Below are 18,823 nucleotides of genomic sequence, written 5' to 3' on the forward strand. Positions count from 1 at the left end.
TAGACCCACTTCCTTGTCTTTCCCTCAAGAGTTACCAATTTATTGGTCAGCAACTAGGGATTTAAGGTGTTGCCCTTGTACCAGGGCTGTGGTCACTTTATTGAAAAGACAATGCAAGGCCCATCTCTAGCCTTCTTGTATCTTCTGTTCTGCTTATTATGCTTGGGGGTGTGAGCCAAGCAGGCTGCTGGTCATGCATCTTGCTGGATGTGTGACTTGGGGTTAGATTTGCAGACCCAACTTTCCTCAAAACAGGTGCTCTCCTCTGCCCTCGCAAAGAAGCAGTTGCCAAGATCTACATCTGGGGAAGAAGCAGGACCCCTCACATTGGGCCTCAGGTCTCAGTGGTGGTCTCTGATGCAAATTTATTTACTCTGTTGGGATCACTGTGCACTTGGCTGGCCTGTTGACAAAGCTGATACTTTGTTCACTGTTTGTCTGGTACTGTGGATCTTTCTATATTATTTGGGACCTGAATGGAAAAAAAAGGGCATGTGATTGGCATTTATCACTATAGCATCTATAGTCTTCACTGCATTAACAAGCTTTTAGATGTCATTGTTTCAATGCATGCTAAATTTGAAGTTTTTATCTCTTCTAATGTTTACATAGTCCCACTATACTAACCACCAAAGAATATAAAAAGTGCAAAACATGGCTCTTGCTCTCTGGGAACTAAGAGTTTATTGGAGTTCCGCTAGTGTCTTCATACTTTCCTGTTTTCGCACCTGTAAAATATGCTAATGTGTCTGGCAGACCTATATCACTATCCAAGCACTGTGAGGTTTGATGCCATGTATTTTCCAGTGCTGGAAATTCAGCATCCTTAGTGATGTGTTACACCATTTAAGTAGAGCATACATGTCTTGTCACAGGTGGATTAGTTCTGTTAGTTTTTGTGCTTTAAACACTGTTAATACTTAGCATTCTAACCACAGAAGATTCCAATTCCAATTCCAAAAACGTGCATTAACTTTGCTATTTAAATTATTAGAATTCTCTCAAATGGTTCCTTATGTTCCAAATCATTGATTTGATTTTTGGCTTCATCCACTCTAGTGTTGATTCCCTGTAAACAGTTCTTTATTTTGATTAGTATATCCTTCATTTCTGACTGGATTTTTTTTTATGCTGTTGAGGTCCCCACTAAGTTCCTTGAGCATCCTTATAACCAGTGTTTTGAACTCTGCATCTGATAGATTGCTTATCTCCATTTTGTTCAGTTTTTTTCCTGGAGTTTTGTTCTGTTCTTTCATTTTGTTAGAATGGAATCTTTCATTCTGGCAACTCATTACAGCTTACAGAGAAAACAGGGTTGAGTGGATTATACTAATGCTTCACTCATTTGGACTCTGCAGGAGAGGTGACCAGTCTAAATTAGTGATAGAGCCTGAATTATAGATTTTTTAAATGCAGCTTTAAACACTGCATTATAGACATATTTATGGGAACTTGAAATATAGGTCTTCTGGGACCACTTAAATTATTAAAGAAATAATTTTATATAAAATGAATACTTTCAGAAAGTTTGAAAGTTAATTTTCCTAAGTGGTTAACTTTTCTTTTGATAGCTTAGTATCTCATAAATTTGCTTCACAAATCCTTGTTTCATAGACAGTATTAAATAAACCTCAATGTAATATAATTTTAATATATTCTACTTTAATGGGGTCTGAATTAATTATATTTTACTACAATTTAAAAACCCTTCTGTAGGCCAATTTCGATGATCTGTGGAGAAAGTTTGTTACGTATTCATCTGGTGAGCAACTTTTTGGGTTACCTGTGACTGACTATGAGGTTTTACACAAAGTGAGGTAAGTAAAAATTTTATAAGTGTTATATGCAGATAATTAAATACTGTCCATTAGAAGAATCATGTCATCATTAAAACCATTATTATTGAGGAGACAGGCTCCCCTGGATCACTCCTAAATCCTCCCTTTATTCTTGGCTATTCCTGACCAATTGTCTATATAGTCTCCATATACAAAAGCAATGTTCTAGAATAGGAGAAAATGGATTGCAAAAATTCTGAGTATTGATGGCCAAGTTTCATCTGTGCTTTTTTTTCTTTTTGCTATTTTTGAATAGTGTCAATGATTGTTCAGAAGCACTGCAATTTTGGATAACTTTTGGTTATTTAAAGGAAAGCCATCCTTAGCTCACAATCTCTAATCTCTTCTTACTGCATTTATGCTAAGTGTTCTTTTTAATTGGGTAGACATAGAATTCATGGAGGTTGAAGCCCAAGGAATTTAATTGATTTTAAACAATGGATTTAAGATTTAAAACAGTGGTATTAGCAAAGTTAAAACAGTGGTATTAGCTTATTAGGATCTTGGCTTCAGGAAAGAACTTTCCTAAACATCTTGCAAAGTCACAGCATGAAAATATCATGACAGAATAGACCTGAAATTATGTGAAGAAAAATATTTTTTATTGTTGTTGAAGTACAGTTGTCTCCATTTTACCCAACCATGACCCCTGCCACACTCTCGAACCTTCCCCCCTTGGCTTTGTCCATGTGTCCTTTAGACATGTTCCCTGATGGCTCTTTCCCTATTATCCCTCTCCCCCTCCTCTCTGGTTACTGTCAATTTGTTCTTTATTCCAGTGTCTCTGGTTATATTTTGTTTGCTTGTTTTGTTGATTAGGTTCCACTTATAGGTGAGACCATATGGTATTTGTCTTTCACCCCCTGGCTTATTTCACTTAGCATAATGCTTTCCAGTTTCATTCATGCTGTTGCAAAGGGTAGGAGCTCCTTCTTTCTTTCTCCTGTGTAGTATTCCATTGTGTGAATGTGCCACAGTTTTTGATCCACTCATTTACTGATGGGCATTTAGGTTGCTTCCAGCACTTGGCTATTGTAAATTGTGCTGCTTTGAACATTGAGGTGCATAGGTTCTTTTCAATTAGTGTTTCAGGATCCTTAGGGTATAATCCCAACAGTGGTATTGCTGGGTCAAAAGGCAGATCCATTTTTAGTTTTCTGAGGAAATTTCATATTGTTTTACACAGTGGTTATATCACCAACAGTATACAAGGGTTTCCTTTTTTCCACAGCTTTGCCAGCACTTGTTGTTTGTTCATTTGTTTATGATGGCCATTCTGACTGGTGTGAAGTGTTATCACATTGTGGTTTTAATTTGCATTTCTCTGATGGCTAATGATGTTGAGCATCTTTTCATATGTCTCTGGGCCCTCTGTATGTCCTCCTTGGAGAAGTGTCTGTTTGGATCCTTTGCCCATTTTTTAATTGAGATGTTTATTTTCGTGGAGTGGATTCATGTAAGTTCTTTATATACTTTGGAGATTACACCCTTGTGTGAGGTGTTATTGGCAAATGTGCTTTCCCATACAGTTGGCTGTCTTTTCATTTTAATGCTGTTTTCTTTAGCCATGCAGAAGCTTTTTATTTTGATGAAGTCCCATTTGTTTATTCTTTCCTTTATGTTCCTTGTCTGAACATAAATTAATGCTTTAGCCATTTAGGGTAGATGGTTTGTATTCTTTCTCTAAAGTAGTCATTCACCAAGTTTAACTCAGTGATCAGTTGCGTTAGAATTGTGGATGTCTGGTCCTTGGCCTTAACATACTAAATCAGAATTTCTGGGATTGGGGACTAGGAAACCTGTATTTTGGAAATTCTCTAGTTAACTTTTTTCTAGTTAACACTCCATCTGAGACTCAGTGTTTTATTTGAACCCTTAGTGTTCCAGGGAAAATAATCATTCTTATATATCATTTGGACCAATGGACCCCTTTTTATTTTTTTATATCAAATAATTTATGAATAATGACAGAAGTAAGAATAAAGGGCTAAAAAGCAATTATACTAGAAAATTTAATGAGAACTTAAACAGTAAAAACCCAAATTTACTCCATAATGTCCTGGTTTTAAGATATATAGACATGAAATGGAGACTGACTTTTGAATGCAACCAGCTGCTCACCAACTGTCATGCCTGAACATGGAGCACAGCCATCCTGTAAACACTGATTCTAGAGTTCATGTCCATCTCCAAAACTTCTGGTTTATTGTCATTTCTGATTTTTCTTACACTGTTACACTTCTGATATTTCTTGCACTGTTAAAACTCAAGATTGTTGAAAACTCAGACCCTCATAATTTTGTTGAAGAGGAGATCATCTTGTTTGCAATGTAAATTCAAAAATCATTACTTCAAGGTTTGAATGATTGATTCAATGAATTTTTTCATTATCTTCTATTTTCTTTGAATACATGCCTGCCTTCAACACTTGTCTACTTAAGGAATGTATCAAATAAAACGTACATAAACATCATAAATAATAAAAGAACATTGTTACATCTTTTTGGCTGAATGATATGGCATAAGTTCTTGTTGAAAAATATTGCATGATGAAGCTGCTGCCTCTACTGAAATATATTCTTTACTCATAAGTCATTGAGTTTAATAAAATTCAGGGTCAAGATAGCAGCATTGGTAAAACACAGTATCCTCCTTTTCCCACAACCACATCAAAATTATAACTGAATCAAGGAACAACCACCATTCAGAACTGAATGGAATCGAGCTGAATGGAAGTCCTACAACTACGGAATTAATAAAGAAACCACAGTGAGACTGGTAGGAGGCATGGAGATGCGGAATCGGCTGGTCACACACTCGTGGATGGTAGATAAGAATTAGGAGAAAATATCTCAGCTGCAGAGGTCCCCTCTGAGGAACAAGGGGTCCTAGTCCCACACCAGGCCCCCAAGCCCAGGGTTCCACTACCAGGGAGAGAATTCCCCATTACTTCTGGTTATAAAAACCAGCAGGGATTGAGGCTGAGGAAGACAAAAGCTTCTGGAGTCCCAGGCAGTTTCTCTTAAAGGGCTCTGCATGGACTTACTTCCTCTGTGCTCCAGCATGGGGGCAGCAGATTGAAAGGCAGAACGAGGAACTTAATTGTCCAACAGCAGGGTTAGAGCTGGGGGTGTAGTGTTCTCCCAAATGGAAGTGCCAGCACAGTCCGTTGCTCCCTTAGTGAGCCCTCCCAATGAGCATGCAGGCAGAAGCCGTGTCTGAGACTCCATTAGCCTGGCTCACACTATTTGGCACACACTGGTGATTCCCTGAGTCTCTGTCCAACCCAACTTTTTGGCCCACCCAAGCTGTTTCCAGTGGTTTTTCTATCAGAATGGGTTATCTTGGCTCATAGTTCAGATCTTCCTACATTCTTTCAAACAAGTAGCATCTGGCCTCAATGAGCTCTGTATCTCTTGCTTAGTGGCCCCAGGCCTCGCACTAGCAACAGCCAGGCTTAATTCACAGTCTGGCTTCTCCTGGGCACCTCTAAGCCCAGCACAAGTAGCAGCCATCTGCAGATCGCTTTGTAGCTCATGCAGGGTGGCTTGGAGCAGAACACAGATGGTGGCTGACCTTGGCCTGCACCTCCCAGGAGGCCCCAGAGATAATATACCCAGTGTACAGCTTCACACCGCATTGAAGCACCACACCCAACCACCTCCAAAAACAACACACTCAGGGGAACAAACTCAGCAGACACCAGAGCCCTGCTGAAGTAAGTTCTGGTCTGTGGGGTGGGCTCCTGCACACCTGATCCTTCACAGTGCCTGGAGGTTGGTGGTCAGAGGTCACGGTCAGTCCTTGCAGCTGACTGGCCTGGGGGTAAATCCCTCCCAGTGTTGTGTCAACAGCAGTCAAGGCTCTACTACAAGAGGAGGGTATATACGGTCCATAATGGAGGTTCACTCGAGTACCCACCTTGGGTGATTGAGGAGGTAGGCTGTGCCACTGGGCCCTACAGAGCACCTGTTACATAAGGCCACTCTGCCAAGCCTGGGAGACATACCAGCTCTACCTAGTACATAGAAACAAAACACAGGGGCGCTTGAAAATGAGGAGACAAGGAAACAAGGCCCACATGAAAGAATAGAACAAAACTTTAAAAAAGAACTAAAAAGGAAGAAAACCAATCTACTAGATGCAGAGTTCAAAACACTGGTTATAAGGATGCCCAGTGAATGTACTGAGAACCTAAACAGCATAAAAACAAACCAGTCAGAAGTAAAGGATACACTCATTCAGAAGGTTAATTTACAGGAAATTCCCAGCAGACTGGATGAAGCCAACTCTCATATCAGTGATTTGGAATATAAGAGAGCCATAAACACCTCATCAGAACAGCAAAAAGAAAAAAGAATCTAAAAAGTGAGGATAGTGTAAGAAGCCTCTGGGACGACTGCAAGCATGCCAACATTTGCATCATAGGAGTGCTGGAAGAAGATAGAAATGGCAAGAAATTGAAGACCCGTTTGAAGAAATCATGAGAGAAAACTTCCCTAACTTGGTGAAGGAAATAGACATAGAAGGCCAGGAAGCACAGAGTCCCAAACAAGATGACCCCAAAGAAGTCTGCGACAAGACACATCATAATTAAAATGTCAAAGGTTAAAGACAAAAAGAGAATCTTAAAAGCAGCAAGAGAAATGCAGTTAGTTACCTACAAGGGAGCTCCCATAAGACTATCAGCTGATTTCTCAAAAGAAACTTCGCAGGCCAGGAGGGATTGGAAAGAAATATTCAAAATGAGGAAAAACAAGGACCTACAACCAAGATTAATCTACCCAGCAAAGCTATTACAATTGAAGGACAAATGAAGAATTTTCCAGACAAGAAAAAGCCAAAAGAGTTCATTACCACCAAAACAGTATTATATGAAATATTAAAGGATATTCTTGAAGTAGAAGAAGATTAAAAATATAAACAATAAAATGGCAATAAATACATATCTATCAGCAACTGAATCTAAAATGACAAAATAAACAAGCAGAACAGAAACAGAATCATAGATACAGAGAACATTTTGACAGTTTCCAGATATGGGGGAGGTTGGGGAGATGGTCAAAAAGGATAAAAGGATTAATAAATACAAATCAGTTGTTACAGAATAGTCATGGGGATATAAAGTACAGCATGGGGAACATAGTCAATAATAGTCTAATAACTATGTATGGTGTCAGATGGGTGTGAGATATATCAGGATGATCACTTACTAAATTATGTAATGTCTAATCACCTGAAACTAATATAATAATGTATGTCAACTGTAATTGAAAATAAAAATGATAAAAAAAATTAAATTGACCTAAATTGTCATCATCTAAAGACTCAGTCTGGATTTCACTTACACAGTCTGTTTCACTATCAAAATTTAGAGTCTAGAGTGCTGCTTTCTGTCTCTTTTCTGTTTAATACTTAGCAACTTCCTTTATCAAATTCCTTCTCTTTGATGTTTTAGATAGAATATGAAAAATTCTGAGTTCTTAACTATTGTTAATTAAGTGAAAGCTAAATAAACAAAAGTCCAAAAGATTGCAAAAATGGCATTTCCAGAGTTCTTTTTTTTTTGTACTTTCTTATAAGTTGATGCAATTCTTTGGGAAGCCCAGTAAGAAGAAAATCACTATTGCATCATCCTTAAAGGAGATTTCATGATTTTGGTACAGTTGGGAATAATCAATAATTAATAATGAAGTAATTCCTAGGATGATGAATTAGCAAAATGAAACAAGAAATGGAAAGACAAAGTAACTAGGATTCTAGAATGTGTCTTAGATTTATAAAAGGGTCTAGTGTACTCATATGGGAAATGGAAAATAAAATGAGTTTTACTCCATTAAAAACATAAGTAAATTTTAGCTTGAACCCTCTTTGTATGCTAATGGTTGAGAAATTACTGGCAGAATCCACAAATGCTGTTGAGGGGTCAATTTTTGGTGTCTTAGGTGCACCTGGAATCCCTCCTTTTATTCTTGCTTTGGATATAATTCCATTTGAGCACATTAGGAAAAGCTTTTGGTAGGAATGTGATGTTTAATGTCAGACTTAAAGGCAGACCTTTTCATAAAAATCTAGTGTGCATTTGAAAGGAAAAAAATCAAATAAAACCTTAGTTTTGGCTTTCATTTAGTTATCAACTTTTGGTCATATTGTTTGCAGTGATTGGTATGTTAATAACAATCAAACCATTTGTCAGTGTCAGGTCACAGTGTGATTTGGAATATTTCAGAGTGGTGAACTTGACCTAATTTACAGAGCTTTAATAGAATCTTTGGAAACTGACAGAGTCCTATGCATGTTGGGATTTATAAGGTTTTATACACATAACATGAAATATTTGATTGGATGAATTTTGCTTATCTAATAATGGAATTTTTAAAATAAAGAAAAAGGACTCATGGACATGGAAAACAGGATGGTGAATGCTGGGGGGAGGGGAGTATAAGGGGACTAAATGGTAATGGAAAAAATACAATAAAGATTAAATAAAAATGAATCAAATAAAATACATAATATGTAATGGCTCAATTATTTGGTTTTCCAGAAAGGAACTCAACTTGCTTCAGAAGCTATATGGACTGTATGATACTGTTATGGGCAGCATTAGTGGTTATTATGAAATACTTTGGGGTGATGTAGACATTGAAAAAATTAATGCAGAACTGCAGGAATTTCAAAACAGGTGAGTTTCAATTTAATTAAGCTTATGTTTTTATAGTACTTATATTCTTAGTGTCCTATAAGTATTTCACAAATGAATTTATCCTGTTACATTGCTATAAATGCATAATACCTTCAAAGAAATGTATACATGAAATAATTTTTTCTTTTTCTCTGAAAGGTGTCGTAAACTTCCAAAAGGACTTAAAGATTGGCAAGCATTTTTGGATCTGAAAAAAAGAATTGATGATTTCAGTGAGTCATGTCCTCTACTAGAAATGATGACCAATAAAGCAATGAAACAGAGACACTGGGATCGAATCTCTGAGTTAACTGGAACCCCATTTGATGTGGAATCTGATTCTTTTTGTCTTAGAAATATCATGGAAGCACCACTTCTTAAAAATAAGGATGACATCGAGGTACATAACATTATGAGATTGTTCATTAAAGATTATCTCATTTTTCACTTATGAAAGTTATACAAAATTATACAAACAGACATTTTATTCAAGGGTATGTGGAATTACTGGATCAATGGTAGTTTTATTTTTAGTTTTTTGAAGAATCTTTATACTGTTTTCTATAGTGGCTGTACCAATTTATATTCCTACAAACAGTACACAAGGATTCCCTTTTCTCCACATCTTCAACAATACTTGTAATTTCTTGTATTTGTGATGATAGCCATTCTAACAGGCATGAAGTTATAGATCACTGTGATTTTGATTTGCATTTCCCTGATGAATGGCAGTGTTGAGCACCTTTACACGTACTTGTTGGCCATGTGTATGTCTTTTTGGAGTGTTTATTCAGATTTTCTCCCCATTTTCTTAATCAAACTGTTTGCTTTTTTGTTACTGAGTTTTATGAGTTCTTTATTTTTACTTACTTATTTTTTATCTTCACCTGAGGACATTTTTTATTACTTTTTAGAGAGAAGGAAAGAGAGAAAGAGAAGGGGAAACATTAATGTGAGAGAGAAACATCAATTAGTTGTCTTCTCATACACACCCCCATTGGGAATGTAACCTGCAACCTGGGTATGTGCCCTGGCTGGGAATCGAACCTGCAACCTTTAGTTTTATAGGATGACACTCCAAGTAACTGAGCCACACTGGCCAGGGCATGAGTTCTTTGTATATTTGGGCTATTAAACCCTTACCAAATTTATGATTTGCAAATATTTTCTCCCATTCATTAAGATGATTTTTATTTTGTTGATGGTTTTCTTTGCTGTGCAGAAACTTTTTAATTTCATGTAGTTCAGCTTGTTTATTTTTCCTTTTGTTGCTTTGGCTTTTGGAGTTAGATCCAAAAAAAGTATCTGCCAAGACCAATGTCAAGGATTTTACCACCTATGTTGTCTTCTATGGATTTTATGGTTTCAAGTCTTAAGTCCAAGTCTTTAATCCATTTTTTGAATTTTTGGTTTTTGTATAATGTATAATGGTGGCCCAGTTTCATTTTTTGCATGTGGCTGTTAAGTATTCCCAACACCATTTATTGAAGAGACTGTCCTTTCCCAGTATATATTCCTGGTTCCTTTGTCATAAATTAATAGACCATATACATATAGTTTTATTTCTGGACTCTATAGTCCTTTCTATTGATCTCTGTGTCTGTTTTGTGTCTATACCATACTGTTTTGATTTTTATAACTTTGTAATATAGTCTGAAATAAGGATGCATGATAACTCCATTTTTTTCTCCATTCTCAAGACTGCTTTGGTTATATAGGGTCTTTTGTGGTTTTATATAAATTTTAGGATTGTTTGCTGTATTTCTGTGAAAAAAACGGCATTGGAATTTTGATAGGGATTGCTTTGAATCTGTAGGTAATGTGGACATTTTAACTACATTAATTCTTCTAATCCATGAGCCATAAACTGTCTTTCTATTTACTCATATCGAATTTCAGTTTCTTTTTCAGTGTCGTATAATTTTCATCCTAGAGGTCTTTTATCTCTGTTAATTTATTGTTTTGATACAATTGTAAATAACGTTTTCTTAATTTTTTTCAGTTTGTTATTAGTGTGTAGAAAAGCAACTGGTTTTTGTATATTAATTTTGTATTGTGAAACTTTATTGAATTTGTTGATTAGTTTTAGCAGTTTTTTTTTGTGTGTGGAATCTTCATATGAAATCACGTCACCTCCAAACAGAGACAATTTTACTCCTTCCTTTCTAATCTGGAAGTCTTTATTTCTTATCTGCTTAATGTGTCTGGTCAGGACTTCCAATACTATGTTGAAAAAAAGTGTTATCTTTATCTTTTTCCTGCCCTTAGAAGGAAAGCTTTCAGCTTTTACTGTTGTGTATGGTGTTAACTGTGGGTTTCTCACTTATGGGCTTCATTATGTTGAGGTACATTCCCTCTATACCTACTTTATTGACAGGTTTTAGCATGAGTGGATGTTGATTTTTTTCAAATGCTTTTTCTGTATCTATTGAGACGATCATATGACTTTTATCATTTATTGTGTTAACATGTATCATATTGATTGAGTAGTGGATATGGAAACATCCTTGCATCCTTGGAATACATCCCACTTGTTTATGGTGTATGATCCTTTTAATGTATTGTTGAATTCAGTTTGCTAATAGTTTGTTGAGGATTTTGCATGTATGTTCACTGGGGAGTTTGACCTGTAATTTCCTTCTGTGGTCTTCTATTAGAGAAATGCTGAGCTCATAAAACTGGTTTGGAAATGTTCCCTCCTCTTCTATTTTTTGGAAAAGTTTGAAATGGTCTTTGGCTTGTTTGTTCAGAGGTTTTTGATAACTGATTGAATCTCCTTATAGTAATTGGCCTGTTTCTTCATAATTAAGTCTTTGTAGGTGATTTTTTAGGAACTTAGTAATTTCTTCTAGGTTGTCCAATTCATGTGCGTTCAATTGTTCATAGGAGTCTTATGTGACAATTCGTATTTCTGTAGTATCAGTTATAATGTCTCTTCGTTCATTTCTGATTTTATGTATTTGAATTATCTCTCTTTTTTTCATGGTGTGTCTAGCTAAAGGTTTGTCTGTTTTGTTTATCTTTTCAAATACTAGCTCTTAGTTTCCTTGATCTTTCCTATTGTCTTTTTAGTATCAATTTTATTTATTTCCACTCTGATCTTTGTTATTTCCTTTCTTCTAAGTTTGGGCTTTGTTTGTTCTTCCTTTTCTATTTCCTTGAAGTTTAGAATTAAGTTGTTAATTTGAGATCTGTCTTGTTTCTTAATGTAAGCAATTATTGTTATGAACTTCCCTCTTAGAACTACTTTTGCTACATCCTATATCTTTTGGTATGTTCTGTTTCCATTTTCATTTGACTTAAGGTATATTTTGATTTTTTCTTTTGATTTCTTCTTTGACCCATTGGTTGTTCAGTAGCATGTTGTTTAATCTGCATATATTTGTGATTTTTCCCATTTTTTTCTTGTAATTAATTTCTAGTTCATAATTTCTAGTTTCATTGTAGTCAGAAACAATGCTTGACATGATTTCAATCTTCTTAAATTTATTAGAACTTGCTTTGTAGTCTAACATGTGATCTATCCTGTAGAATGTTTCACGTGCACTTTAGAAGAATGTGTGTTCTGTTGCATTTATTTATTTATTTATTTGTTTGTTTGTTTATTTATAGTTGGTGTACAGTATTATATTAGTTACATTAGTTTCAGGTGTACAAAATAGTGATTTGACATTTTTATGCCTTATATGTGATCACCCCACTAATTCTAGTAATCATCTGTCATCATGCAAACTGATCACATTATTATTGACTATACTCCCCTTCACCTTTATAACCCACCTCCCGACCCCCCACTCCTTTGGCAGTCATTCCTTTGGTCTCTGTTTCTATGAGTCTGTTTTTGTTTTGCTTGATCATTTATTTTGTTTTTTTTTGTTTAGATTCCACATACTAGTGAGACCATATGGCATTTGTCTTTCTCTGTCTTATTTCACTTGGCATAATAACCTTGAGGTCCATCCATGTTGTCACAAATGGCAAGATTTCATTCTTTTTGTTACTGTGTTATATTCAGTTATATATAGATATAGATATATAGATATAGATACACACACACATCTTTATTCTTTCATCTATCAGTGGACGCTTAAGTTGCTTCCATTGCATGGCTATTATAAATAATGCTACAGTGGATGTGCATATATCTTTTCAAGTTAGTGTTTTTTAAAGATAAATAGCCAGAAGTGGAATTGCTGGGGCATATATAGATCATATGTAGTTTTTTGAGGAACGTCCATACTGTTTTCCGTAGTGGCTGCACCAATAGGCAGTCCGACCAATAGTGTGCAAGGGTTTCCTTTCTTTCACATCCTTGCCAACACAAGTTATTTGTTGACTATCTCATAATAGCCATTCTGAATGATGTGAGGTGGTGTCTCATTGTGGTTTTTATTCTGTTGTTTTTTGATGGAATGTTCTATATATGTTTCTTAGGTCTATCTGATCTAATGTGTTGTTTAAGGCCAGTGTTTCCTTATTAACTTTCTGTCTTGATGGTGTATCCATTAATGAAAGTGAGATATTAAAATCCCGTACTATCATTTTGTTGTCTATTTCTTCCTTTAGGTCTGCTGGTATTTGCTTTATATATCTGGGTGCCTTTCTTGAGTTCATAAATATTTACAAATGTATCTTCTAATTGGTTTGAACCCCTTTATCATTATATAATGACTTTCTTTGTCTCTTATTACAGTCTATTTTGTCTGATATAAGTATAGTTATCTCAGCTTTGTGTATTCTGCCTCCCCTTCCTCTTTTTAGAAACATATATATGCCAATTTTTTTATAAAGAATTTTTGTCCTGTTTATAAATGTCATTGACATACTGTTGAGCCCTGGCTGAGTGTCTCAGTTGGTTGGAGTGTTGTTCCATACACCAAAAGGTTGTGGGTTAAATCCCTGATCAGGGAACATACCTACATTGTGGGTTCAATCCTCAGTCAGGATGTGTGTGGGAGGCCACCAATTGATGTTTCTCACAGCAGTGTTTCTGTCCCTCTTTCTCTCTCTCTCTCAAAAAAAAAAAAAAGGATATATGAACATATCTTTGGGTGAGGACTTAAAAAGAAAGGATTTTTTTAAAAAGGAAATACTGTTGAAAGAAACCAAGAGTTAAAAAACACTTTCGTGTGGTCTTCTAATTCTTATAAGTATGTTTCTACACTTTAGGAATATAGCCATTCATAGGCTGTGCTTTGAAAACTTTATTTTACAATTCCTAGGAATTCTAGGATTCAGTTATCAACTACTCATACCTAAGAACAGACTCTTAGTGCTGTCTTCACCAAATACATCCTTTTGCTCTGTCCCACATGACCTGCTATTAGCCAAGCCTGATTTCTACTGTTACTGGATCCACTTCCTCTAAAGGAAGTCTTTCACCTCTCTATGGAATGTCCTCTTCCTCCCCAGTAACCCCCTTTTGGAATCCCACTTACTCTCAGATGCTTCCTCCTCATTACAGGCAGAAGTTATTTCTCCCTCTTCAGAATTGATAGCAGTTGATACCACTCTTAGGACATTTATCACACACTAATTTGTATTGTATTTACTTATGGAAATAGCTTGCAACCTTCAATTCCTTTCCATCTCTGTAATTCTTTGACTCTAAGTATGAGAATAAATTGAGGTGCTTAGTCCAGGTAGCTCAGTTGCTTGTAGCGTCATCCTAATGTGTCATGGTTGCAGGTTCCATCCATGGGCAGGGCACATATGGGACTCAACCAATCAATGCATAAATAAGTAGAACAACAAATCTCTCTCACTCTCACCCTTCCTCTCTTTCTAAAAATTGATTAATAAAAAAAATTTTAAGAAAATAAATTGAGGCATGGTGGGGGAAATTGCTTACTTTTACTTTTGCTTGTGAGACTTTCATATAAAGGACTCTAAGAAAAAAACCAGGAAAACCCATAAGATGAAAATAAATTTGAATTTTAAGCAGATGAAGTATTTATATTAGGGCCAAACAGGCAGAAATATAGCAATGTTTATATGTTACTTTAAAGAGTTCAAAAGACTTTTACATATATTCTCATTTTTTTCTCATAGCAAGTTGTTAAAATAGAGCAAATGTGATTATCTCTTCCTTTTGGCCCCCAAAAATCCAATTGAAATATCAAATGATGATTTAAGTTCTATTATTTCATGTATGTAATATGGTAAAATAATTAGTAGTCAGAGTCACAGAAGGTTTGAGTTTGAACTTGCAACACAATGATCTTGAGCCTTGGTTTTCTTGCCCATAAAACGACTAAATGACTACTGGGTCTAAGCTCAAAATTTCCATGATTTTACAGGGCACTTAACTTGTAATGGAAACTGTTGTGACATATTCTTTGATTTCTTCCTGAAGGATATTTGCATATCTGCTATTAAGGAGAAGGATATTGAAGCCAAGCTGGCTCTGGTTATTGATAACTGGACCAACCAGAACCTGAGTTTTGCAGCGTTTAAGGGAAAGGGAGAGCTCCTGCTGAAAGGAAGTGAATCAGGAGAAATTATCACCTTGATGGAGGATAGTTTAATGGTCTTAGGTTCCTTACTAAGCAACAGGTAATTTTGTAATTTGGGGCAGAGGTTTTATTTTGTTTGTAGGGTTATGAAATACTAGATAAAGCCCAGTTTTGCAATTGCAGCAAAAACATGATTCTGACCTAAAGTGCTAACTCTTGTCTGTCCTGCTGTGAACTACCTTTTATCCCTAATAATCATGGCCTCCCTCTCTCTTTCATGGTACTCATCTACCCTTCCTATTTTTTTGATGGTCCCCATAATTATTCTCCCTCAAATTAACACTTATCTCATGAACATCTTGATTCCCCACTGAGATGACCTCTTTATTTTATTTTCTCTCTCTTTCATTTCTCTGATTTGTCATCATTGCCCTCTTTGGCTAAACCTGCTCAACTATTCACCCAATGGCCCAGGAAAGCATGCCGGCCACACATGAAAGGAATATACCATTAGGGGCTAGGCACTTACTGATTTACATTTTTTTCAATGGTGAAACACGGCTATATCTGTGCTGGGTTCTCTGTGTCCTGAATGAGGTAACTTGTCCATCATTGGACTACTGAATGGTCTCTAAGGTGATGTGATTTCATGCTGCTTTAAAAAGTTCCAGTGGGACTCAGATTGAGTATACTGTCAGACCTTGGTCTGGGCTTTAGCCCCCTCTAATCCCCTGGCTGACTATGTAGTAATTCTTAACTGTTCTTTATGCTAATACACCTAAGAAATAATTTACGGCACCATCATTAACAGAGGTCAGTGTACAGGGTGCATGAGGATTCTAGTACCCCTTCTGCACATTGGGATCTCTGGTTAATGAATGACATCCTACATGACCTCTGACCCCAGAGGTAGTCTTGTATTTGGGTAATGTATTAATCCATACAGCTCCTAGTCCAGGGAGTTCAGGATTGAATTTACTGGGGTTAAGATCCTAGGGTGCACCTTTAGCTTTCAGGGAATCTGAATAATCCTAGAAAAGGTGACCATATGATATTCAATGGTTCCTGGACTTTACAGGCTACCATTTCCCCAGAGTTCACTGCAAATTTTGCCATTCTGATTTCCTGGTTGATAACCTCTTGAAGAATTACTGTAGATTAACCTGAACAGTATCTGTGGTCAAGGAATTCTGGATTCGAAGGCTCTCTTTATTTCTTATATACTTAACTTGTATGTAACCTGATTAGTATAATACCTATTGATAGTACTAGTAAAATCAGTGTTGAGGCCCTGCTAAGAAAGAGTAAAAGTGTATCTAAGAAGTCACTACACTCTAGAATATTCTCCTCTTAGAGCATTTTGTGGCACCAGTAGATCTAGAAAGCCTTTTCTAGAACTAATTACAGACTGATCTTCTAGCAGGCAGTGACTTTTGGATCTCTAGGGCTACCTGGATGTGACTTCAGAAGGAAATAGTATATCTCCGTGGGTGAGACTTGACTCTAGCTATTGCCTAGAATGTGTGACACTTTCCTGGTGGATCCTGATTTCGTGGGGCTCCATGAGTATTCCTATCAGTCCTGGCAGGTTCCTCTATGCAGAGCTGTGCAATGCAGGTACCTGGCCAAAGGACAGAAACTGGGTATGCTGTTTATTTCAGATCTTTCTTTTTCATGTTGGGAACTTACATATCATCAAAGGTAACTCTTATTTTTTCCTATGTGTAAGACCACTTTTGGCCCCAAATATCTAGGAGTTTCAATTCCTTGAAATGATTTGCATTTCTTGGCTTGAAGATGCTTTTGGCATGTTGACTGCCTTTTAGCTGTAGACCAGTGGCCAGATGGTCAATGTATAATGAGTGTTGAGAAAAACGCCTCTTATTGCCTGAACAACTCACCTACCTCCTAGGATCAGTTTTTGTACAACTTCTCTTACACATCTACGCATAACAAGACTTCCAGAGAACTCAGACATCAGACTATACCCAGGAGAACTCCATTTTGTATGTGAGCACCTTCAAGTCACCCTGTCCTGGGTCAAGGAAAGTTTTAAGACCTTAGTCAGTGTGTGCTACTCACTAGGACATGCCACTACACCATATCAAAACTCCTTGACATTGCTCCAAGCTAAAGTTTTTTAATCTAGCTGTAGGTAATTTGGTCCGTACCAAGTAGCTTCCCATTACTTCCTCATGGCATCCACTTTCATTTTTCTTTCTTTGTTGTGATAGAAACCCTACCACTAACTGTGATGGTCATAAAACAGGGACCGTGCTGTCTTGGGGTATCTGTCTTGGATCTCTAGCACTGCAGGATCTAGGAATAGTGCCTGGTAGAATTAGCAGTCGATGGGCAGGAAGAGCACATCTGCAAGTGGACATCAGACCTCAAGCTTGACCCTGGCTTTGTGGTAGTAGTTCTATGTAATAGTAACAAATACGTGTTTTTCTCATAGGTGGTCCCTACTTGGATTTGGCTCACAAAAGTCTTGGAAAACCAGTTTGTTCCTTGTTTTCCCTTTACTCCCAGAGGCAACCAGCACAATTTTTTTTCTAGACTTCTGTGGCATAAAACTTGGCCCATTTTCCTATTGACTACCTAATACATGGGAACAATAAGGGAAATCACTGTAAGATTCTTACTTATAAAAAAGCAACAATCTCATTAGCTTGTAAGAAATGTATTAGAGACTGCCTTTTAGGGAAAAAAAATGTTTATTTCCAAAGGAATGTTTCTCCTATAATTTACTTTGTTAGACCATACTATTTTCTGAATCATCATTGAAATGTAACATTTTCTCATTCTTTTTAGATACAATGCTCCATTTAAAAAAAATATACAGAATTGGGTGTATAAATTGTCCACTTCCTCAGATATAATTGAAGAGTGGCTAGTAGTGCAGAATCTTTGGGTTTATCTTGAAGCTGTCTTTGTAGGTGGAGATATTGCCAAACAGCTGCCTCAGGTAAATGTGGTTTTTGTAACTACTGATAGAATAATTTGGTGTGTGTTGTCTATATGTCTCTTAAAAATCTTCACAAGGACATATGGCCATATTTTGGTTATTTACACCAGGGGTTGGCAAACTATGGCTCACTTGCCTCTTTTTGTAAATAAAGTTTTATTGGAACACAGACATTTCCATTCATTTATGTTCTGTTTAAAGGCTTTAACATTACAACAGCAGGGTTGAGTAGTTAGAGACTATATAGCTTGTAAAGCCTAAAATATTTACTATCTGGCCCTTTACAAAACAATTTTTTCCTAAGTGACTTCTTTTAAGTCTTTATTTTTTAGAGAGAGGAAAGGGAGGGAGAAAAAGGGAGAGAAATATTTATGTGTGAGAGAAATGTCAATTGGTTGCCTCTTGCATGCCCCAGTCAGGGACCAGGCCTGCATCTCAGGCATGTGCCCTAACTGGGAATTCAACTGGGACCTCTCAGTTTGCAGGCCAGTGCTCAACCCACCGAACCACATTAGCTAGGGCTTCTAAGTGACCTTTGATTTACATTTGCAGAAAGAAAAAAACCATGTATTTCGAACTGAAAAAATCTTCAGGTTGTTTGAGTATGTGAGATACATTAAAGGATGGTACTATTAAATTATAGGACAATGGGGTACAGATAGACTGTGGTAGCAGGGGATAGGGTGGGATGAAGGGGGGCAAAGGGGGAAAAATTAGGACAACTGTAATAGAATAAACAAGAATAAAATAAAATAGTCCTGGCTGGTGTAGCTCAGTGGATTGAGCGCGGCTGCGAACCCAAGTGTTGCAGGTTCTATTCCCAGTCAGGGTACCTGCCTGGGTTGCAGGCCATGACCTCCAGCAACCACACATTGATGTT

General features: G+C 36.6%; 1 protein-coding gene across 1 annotated transcript in view; it reads left to right on the plus strand.

The window, feature by feature from the left end:
- The window catches only part of DNAH8 (dynein axonemal heavy chain 8), a 302,537-nt gene that overhangs the window by 90,749 nt on the left and 192,965 nt on the right, over positions 1-18,823 (plus strand). The window contains exons 31-35 of the mRNA XM_045843254.1: positions 1,717-1,817; positions 8,383-8,520; positions 8,680-8,920; positions 14,876-15,075; positions 17,790-17,943. Coding sequence (XP_045699210.1) covers positions 1,717-1,817; positions 8,383-8,520; positions 8,680-8,920; positions 14,876-15,075; positions 17,790-17,943 — 834 coding nt within the window. The remainder of the gene's footprint in view (positions 1-1,716; positions 1,818-8,382; positions 8,521-8,679; positions 8,921-14,875; positions 15,076-17,789; positions 17,944-18,823) is intronic.

The sequence above is a fragment of the Phyllostomus hastatus genome, unplaced genomic scaffold, assembly GCF_019186645.2.
Source record: "Phyllostomus hastatus isolate PE091 unplaced genomic scaffold, TTU_PhHast_1.1 phas_contig_40, whole genome shotgun sequence".
NCBI lineage: Eukaryota > Metazoa > Chordata > Mammalia > Chiroptera > Phyllostomidae > Phyllostomus > Phyllostomus hastatus.